The 8,667-nt window shown below is 40.4% G+C and overlaps 1 protein-coding gene across 1 annotated transcript; it reads left to right on the forward strand.

The window, feature by feature from the left end:
- Window positions 1–460: 460 nt before the first annotated feature.
- Window positions 461–6,444, forward strand: FOXO1 (forkhead box O1). The gene is made up of 2 exons (XM_014966117.1): window positions 461–1,841; window positions 2,224–6,444. The coding sequence occupies exon 1, from the start codon at window positions 566–568 to the stop codon at window positions 1,826–1,828; it is 1,263 nt and encodes a 420-aa protein (XP_014821603.1). The 5' UTR covers window positions 461–565; the 3' UTR covers window positions 1,829–1,841; window positions 2,224–6,444.
- Window positions 6,445–8,667: the final 2,223 nt, after the last annotated feature.

Below are 8,667 nucleotides of genomic sequence, written 5' to 3' on the forward strand. Positions count from 1 at the left end.
GGTGTGTTTGCAGGGTTTAGTGATGTGCATGCTGACATGCCATGATGACATGTCATTATGACGCCCATAGAATGGGATCTAGCATTCCTGAACTTTGCTTAAAATAATAATAATAATAAAAAATTCCTAAATGCAATCAGGTTCAACTCATCAGAGTCAAGCTGATAATGATCTTGGTCTTCTGGTGTATTCCTCCTTTATGAGGAATTTGTATTTCAGAACAGCTCCTTCAGTATTTAATTTAACTATTTATAACGTCAGAGGCGACTGGGCCGCATGACAGACAAACTGACATGGCAACTCTCTGCAAGCTCAGTTCAGCCAGTCCTGAGTGGTGACCCGATAAAAGATGTTTCCAGACTGGCATATTCATGACTACCCCGCGTTTTCTAACAAAATGGGAGTATGTTTGCAAAACCAAATATTAGCACGCCGTAAACCAAGCATGTTTTCTCCATTCCTTACACCTTATTTTGTTTTTCAGAATTCAATCCGTCATAACCTGTCTCTGCACAGCAAGTTCATCAGAGTGCAGAATGAAGGAACAGGGAAGAGTTCCTGGTGGATGCTCAATCCTGAAGGAGGAAAGAGTGGCAAATCTCCTAGGAGGCGAGCAGCGTCCATGGATAACAACAGCAAGTTTGCCAAAAGCAGAGGCAGAGCTGCCAAGAAAAAAGCATCCCTTCAGTCTGGTCAAGAAGGAAATGGTGACAGCCCCGGATCGCAGTTCTCGAAGTGGCCTGCAAGCCCCAGCTCTCACAGTAACGATGATTTTGATAACTGGAGTACATTTCGACCTAGAACTAGCTCTAACGCTAGTACGATTAGTGGAAGGCTTTCTCCTATTTTGCCAGAGCAAGATGATCTCGGAGATGGGGACGTGCACTCCATGGTATACCCATCATCAGCCAGCAAAATGACTTCTACTCTGCCCAGCCTTTCAGAGATGAGTAATTCTGAAAACATGGAAAATCTTTTGGATAACCTTAATCTTTTGTCACCTAATACGTCAATGACTGTGTCAACCCAGTCTTCATCTGCTACCCTGATGCAGCAAACACCAGGTTACTCGTTCGCATCCTCGACCACAAGTATAGGTTCACCAAATCCAGACTACAGGAAATTTACGTATGCTCAAGCCAGCATGAACTCTTTGCCCCAGATTCCTATGCAGACTCTTCAAGACAGTAAACCAAGCTATGGGTCGATGAGCCAATATAACTGTCCCGCAGGACTTCTGAAGGAGTTACTGACTTCCGATTCCCCACCGCACAATGATATCTTGGCATCAGTAGACACTGGTGTCTCCCAGGCTGGTGGCAGGGCGCTGGGCCAAAGCGTGCTGATGGTGGCTAACTCGGTGATGCCAGCTTATGGCAGTCAACCGCCCCATAACAAAATGATGAACCCTAACGCCCGCCCTCACCAAGGACATAACCAGCCAACGCCTGCAGTTAATGGCCGTGCCTTGTCACACACAGTGAACACCATGTCACACACTTCAGGGCTAAATCGCTTGTCAACAGTGAAGACTTCGTTACAAGTGCCTATGAGTCACCCGATGCAGATGAATGCTATGAACCCGTACGCCCCTGTTAACAGTTGCAATGGCTACGGAAGGGTGGGAATTGTTTCCCTCCACCAGGAGAAGCTTCCCAGTGACTTAGATGACATGTTAATTGAACGGTTGGACTGTGACATGGAGTCGATTATCCGTAATGACCTTATGGATGGAGAAACGTTAGATTTTAACTTTGACAGTGTATTGCCTAACCAAAGTTTTCAGCACAGCGTAAAGACAACCACACACAGTTGGGTGTCAGGCTAGGATGTAGTAGGAGGTAAGCTGTGCTTTTTATAATAAATCTGAAAAACATCTAAAGCAAAGAGATCTCAAAATTCTTAAAGTCTGGGTGGTCTTCTGTGTTGGCATGTGAAGTGCCTCTGTTACACTCAGTCACTTTCCAGTCCTTTATTTGTTTGCAAATTGGGTTTGCACCGGTGCATTAGGGTTACCATGTACCAACTCTGTTACTTCATGTGGAGCATTAATGCTATTGTCATTAATATTTTAAACAAAATCTTACTGGTAACTAGAAATTCATGAATATTTGTTTTTCCTATTTAAGTTATCTTAAAGCTAGTTTGAGTATATTTTAATAGATTTAATCTTTTGGCATGGATGTTAATTTGTTCTTTTTGTTGTTTTTGTTTTCTTCCTAGGCTACGGTTAAATTCTCCAGACTTGTCTGACAGCAGGAACTGAGAAAAGCAGTACAAAGATGTCCTTCACCTTCCTTTTTAATTTTCTTGACAGAGCTGTGCGCATGCACTAGCTATTTTTTGGGTCTTTTTTTTTTTTTCTTTTTTCTTCCTTTCGTCAGAGTTGGCAGCAGACAGAGTATTTTCCTGTACAGGATGTTTGCCCAAGGTTTGCAGGTTATGTGCTGCTGTAGATAAGAACTGTGCCATTGGAAATTTCATTACTCTGAAGTGCCAAATTCACTACACCATATAATCACAGCAAAGACTCTCACATCATGTTGTGCTTTCGGTTTTGTACAGTATGACCTGTAGAAGAAGAATTGTTTTTTAAGACTATCTGTTTTGGTCCAAGAAAAGTTTATAAACTTTTGTAAGAATACTGTGATGATCTCATGCCCTAAGTAAGTTTAACCTTCGTTGATGTTACCTGTGTTCTGATGAGATAAATCTGGACTTGCCTTGCAGCAGTATGAACTGCAATATTTTACTCAAAATTGCCACACATTTCATATGGGAACAGAATAGCCTGTTAAGTATGATCCTGATAAACTCACTGACTATTCAGAGTAAACAGTAGGTTAAATGCCATTTGATAACTTACCTGTATTCATGTAAATTTATGCAAGAATATACCTGGATTTCATTGTCAGACTAATGACTTTATTGTTGGACTTAAGATAATTTTTGGAATACTTTCCAAGCTATTTTTCTTATAATTAAAGTCTACTTTTGTTACATAGGCAACTTTAAAAACAAAAAAAAATAATCTGAGATCTGGCAGCATTCATAACCTCTTCATTTTGTACAGTATTTTAACTGGATTAAGTACATGTTTTTATAAATTTCCCTAGCACTTGGGAGTGCTAATAAAGGAAAAGCTTAATAAGTATCTTGAATACAAAACATTTCTGTCCCTTTTTTTTTGTTGTGTGATGTATAAATATAGACAATTTTATGTTTAGGAAATATTTAATCAGTTTTATATATGCATTTTTAGAAATGTCATCTGCTTCTCCTATCATTTTAACTCTGACTACCACAAAGTGTTAAGTATTCATTGTTAGACGCTTGTACAATGCTTCACATTTATATTTATTTCACGGAGGTCTCATAATGTTTGTGCAATCAAGGGCAGGACCTTTTGGAGAAAATCCATCGTTTCAGAGAAATTAATGACAGAATTGTCATTTGTCTTAATTAGCACTAGGTTTAGGGTCTGTCAGTGTTTCTGCTGTAATGCAGTGTATTTGAAGAGGCAAAAGTGCTACTTTCCAGTGGGAGGCTAAAACTTTTGTGACCCCCTATTACAGGGCAAAGCATTTTATTTTTTTTTTAAATAAGAAATATAAAGTAAGTGGCAAAGTTACATAAATACATGAGCTTTAGCTAGGGGAGAGCTTTAATAATAGAGGTCTGTGGAAAAACCTGCTCTTGTTGGAGTAGGCACACTGTCAGCTACCCGAGCATTTTCAGGATTGGGCCTTGGATAAATAATTCTGGATTTTCTGTGAATGTACAATGCAGTTTTCATGGATGTGTGGATAACGGGCCTTACCTGACTTCTCACTGTTTGTTGCACATTGTTTGTGTTACAGACATCCTTGGAGCATTTTTATGCGCTGACAGGGTGAATAGATTTTGTGCTAGGGCTGGTTGTTGTGAAGAAGGGGAGAAATAAATATTTTGTTTTATCTATGTAGCCCACAACTGGAAAATGTTCTAATTGAAACATATCTTCCCTGTCGTGATGGCGTTTGGTGGAGAAAGAAATGGGATGTGCCAAGAAAATGAAGTTTAGTAACAAGCCATATATATAATGATCCTGTTACGACTTTCCTAAGGCTCTGCAATGTATTTATTGATGCACTAGCATTTAGCTCCCTGTTGGGCTTAAATCACTACTAATTACAGCTGGTCCTACTTTTTTAGATATCCGTTTACGGTTGTCAGCAGTTCCAGAGGCTGATGTTAAACTGTCCTGTGATACAGGGTCTCCCCCAGCGTGAAATCGGTCTTTGAACTTCTGTTGAGCAAAATGAAATGTTCTTAGTGCCGAAGCCTCAATGAAGCCATTTGCTTTTCCAGGCACATCTCTCTAGTAGCATCTTTGGCATCGCATTCATGGGCTCTGAAACGTAATGGTCAATGCTGGCAGTGGAGCAAAGCGGAGGGCTCACGTGTGGGTTTCTGAAGATCCTTCTTTCTGCTGTACGCGCAAAAAGGTTTGCTCCCAAATGGCCACTGATATGCATAGGCCAAAAATAGTCATAAAATTCACCTGTGTGCGCAGAGAAAGCAGTACTTAATGCTATACTCCATGGGGTTGCAGCTGAACATGCCACATTTAAGTATATACCTCTTGTTATTTACTGCTACTGTATAACTTCCTCTATACAGGTATTTTCTTCATTTCCTTTTATAACTATGAATAACATAAATGTAGCCATTCCTTAATGACAACAGTCTGTAGGAAGCCCCGTTTAATTATTGTGAGAAAGCAGTTGTAGATAATCAGAGGTTTGGGCTGTGTGGTCAAGTTTCTTTTCTTTCTTCCTTTTTTTTTTTTTTTGTTGTGGTGCCATTCTAATATTTTGCAATTGTAATTCTGGAATACTGTGAAGTCTGGTGAAGGGGCATGTTGTCTGCCTTGAAAACAAACATTATGTGACCTCTAGTAATAAATCCTTTTTCAGTAAAAGTACCAAGTTCCTGGAGTAACTTAGTTTGTCAGAATTGTTGTAAATGATTGGTTTGTGAATTGTGCAGATGATCTTACCTATGCAGCCTTGTTTTTGACTTTTCTCTGGTTTGTACTGTTATTAAAAGTTTATTGTATTATAGAGCTGTTCAGATATTTTAAATATAAAGATGTATTGTTTCCATAATATAGCTATATGATATATGTTTAGGTAGTAGTTGCATTAATTGGAAAGCTCTGCTTTGATAAACTGACAATTTGTCTAAACTTATAAGCAAAAGTCCTATTGCTTATTATTGGCTTAAGTCAACAGAGCATCCCTAAAAAGAGAAGTTAAAATTGGACCAATTATAAAACAGTATAAAATTTGCACTTGTTAAACCACTGGATGTATGTTAGTACTTTTTTATTTTTTTACTGATTTGAAATTCCTATTTTCATTATGAAATTGCTAGGATCCTTAATTTATGACTGATTTTAAATAAGGTATTCTCATTATTATTGTTATTATTTTGGTAATCATAATGTAAAGTGCAGCATGGTTTATGCAAGCAAAAAGCAAATTAACTCGGCATTAAACCTGGCCTCCTTTTTTGAGGGTGTTCCACAAACCAGCAATATCGTGAGAGATTGGCATGTACATACTGCTAGCTCTACTTGCGAGTGGTGTGACAGCTCTTCAACGCTTCACTGCTCTGACTTAGTCACATTGCAGAATTAAAATTCATACGTGGATATTTTCAGAAAAAGTGCCTGATGTACTTCGACAGACACACGAGAACAATCCCTGACAGTTTGTTGTATAAAGCCATAAATGTATATAAATTATGTTTAAAAGGTTTTGTGTCCTTTCTTGTATTCGGAGAATGAGCTTTGTACCAGGATTCTACTTGTGATTAGTAATCCTTCTACTCCGACGTTGTCGTAATCACTTTCCTTACCACGCAATCTTTTTAATGATAATGATGGTGATGATGATGATCCCATTTGGACAATCCTGATGGCATTAGCAATTTTATACAGAAAAATACCTCATGGTACCAAGCCTTGCCTGGCACGGTGATACCATATTAACGAGCAAACACTAACTGCAGAATAGTTAACAAATTTTCCATTACTGGTATGAAGGAATTTCTCTCTCTTGGTGTTGCTTCTGGAATTGGAACTGTAGCAGGTACAGGAACCTAACAGGGCTGTGTTACCAGTGTTTTATCACAACATAGTGTGCTAAAAGTAACTTGTTTACAAGTCTTTGAGACTAAACGCAAGAAGAATCCATCCCTGACTCTTGGGGCTCGCGAGAGATCTTTGTGTAGAGACGCTTTGTTACTGGAACCTGCATTAGGCAGCATCAGACCGTGTTGCCAGTGCTTCAACAAGCCTAGTTCAGAGAAAATTACAGAAAAAGTCCTGAAATCCTTTCAGAATGGGTATTTGTAAGTATAAGCTCTTAATAAAATTGCTATGACATGAGATGGTAATTAGTGTATCAGAATGTTATGTAATACATTGTTAAAGAAGAAAAAAAAAAAGGGACGCTAACATCCATCAAACCGCAGGAAAGAATTAGTCTTTTAGTCCAAATTACACGTTAGCTCCTAATGCCATTAAACGTGGGAGAGAGCCGGCTCTGGAGAGACATTTTTCTCTTCCCTCCACTCCCCCTGTTAAAGCGAGACGGTTCACAAAGTCTTCTTGGCCCTCTTTGTTTTCGCTTTTCGCCTCTTGCCTTCCTCTGCCCTTCCTGCCTTTCCCGATGGACGTACCTTTTCTCACGTTAAGGGTTTTTATTTTGCCAAAAATTTAGGCTATATAGGCCAATCTGCGCGGTGCTGCTCCTTTCGCCGCGGCGGCGGGAGCACCGATGTGAGTAGAGAGAGAAGGAATGTCTAATTTATTTATTTTTTAAAAAATATTTTTTTTTTTTTTTCAAATTTAGATTGTGTTTCAAAACAGAGCTGGAAGAAAGGAGGAGAGGCTGCCAAAACAGACAGCCAATAACACCCACGCCACAGCAGTCTTGTGAGGCCCAGATCCCTGCTTGCCTGCAGGTGGGGAGGGAGAGGGGTGGCAGAGAGCAGGCTTTTAATGAATTGCTGGCAAAAATGCCGGTTTGATCTTCAAGTGAGCAGAGGTAGACCTAAAGAGCGTGAAAGAATGCAAGAGTATCGTTGCACATAAACTCAGAAATATTTAAAGACATTTGAGAAATGATTTTCCCTTGTACTTCGCAGTTTCATCTTTATTTTAGCTTTGCCCTTTTTTCTTCAGTGTACGTTTTGGAAGGGTTTTTGCACATCAGGGGAAGCTGAGGATGCCTTCACTGATGTTTAAGCCTGACTTCTGGAATGGGAGTGTCGTGAGATTCAAAGATACTCTCTCTGGGTGTTCGCAAGGCCGTTGTTGGAAAGGATGCGCGTCTAATCGGTACATGACTAGTTGCTGCTGTCGGGAGAGACAGTCAAAGCTTGTCTCTTGGGAAGGGACCGGCTAGCAATTCATGCCAATGAGGCAACAGGGGATTTGAATCTGCTGATCAAGCACAGAAACCTCAAAGCATCCTTGTGCTCTGAGTCAGTTCTGCATCAATGTAATAAACATGTTTTTGTGCAGAAACATCAGCTATTATGTCGCGTCAATTGATAATCCAATTAAAAATACAAATAGCAGTAGACATTGCGGCCACTTATTGTGCAGCTGGTGTATAAAGATGGGGTTTGTGAAGACCATGAGAAGGAAACGCTTGCACTGATCAGTGCCTGTGGTCATGCCCACTGCTGGAATTGCATGCAAATCCCTCTTCATTACCTGGTGATGTTTTGCCTGGGGTAATGTTCTGGCATGTGCCAAAATGATAGCTAAAATGAGGAGGCAGGGACAGCGCCCCATCTTACTTTATTTTATGTTTTTCTACTTGCGGTTGGGCCCTGGGGCATTCAGAAATTTTGCATGTATTTTTTGCGAGTAAACTTCTTGCGTGGGTGTTTATCACTGAGAAGATGGGAAAAGGGATGAGGGCTTCGTGCAGTACAACTGGAGCAGCACTGCAGGAAGCTTCTGATGGATATAGCAGGGCTGTGGAGTGAAGAATCTGACAAGGAGCTTGTGCATAACTTGGAACCTCAACATTTTACATCCTTGCTGCGTGCTCATCTGTAGTTGCTCATGCCATCTTTAAATGAAGAGACCTTTCCAAGCAGTTGCATTTCCTTCTTAGTGCCCTGGAGTGACACCACTTGAGCAGGCAACTGCCCAGAGCTGTCACAAGAGCTTTGCTGGGTTCCCAGGGAACTGTGGAGTTGGGCAGCAATGGCTAAATTGTTTCTGAAATATTAAATCAACTTCCATTTTGCTTAAGTCAGAGGAGTTCATGGAAAAGCCCATTATAGAAGTGCATGCATATGCGTTGGAAAGGGAGGGGTGATGAGAAATTCTGCAGGTGTAACGAGCTATTTTCTGGGATGATGAAGTAGGGCAAGTGGTTGCTTCAAAGGGCAAAGGAGGCTTGATTTCTCTGAGGCAAGGGCTCAATGTAGCAAAAAAAAAAAAAAGGGGGCTTCCTTTCTGTTAGATTTTGAAGTTGTGTCCAGTAGCAGCCACAAGTGGCACAACGCCCTGGGCTGATCTGTTGTGTGGAACTTTTTGACCAGGCGAAAACAAGTGACGCGCTGTGAAACCCTGTGGGAGCTGGAGTCTCATTTCAG

The sequence above is a fragment of the Calidris pugnax genome, unplaced genomic scaffold, assembly GCF_001431845.1.
Source record: "Calidris pugnax isolate Ruff unplaced genomic scaffold, ASM143184v1 scaffold20, whole genome shotgun sequence".
Taxonomy (NCBI): Eukaryota; Metazoa; Chordata; class Aves; order Charadriiformes; family Scolopacidae; genus Calidris; species Calidris pugnax.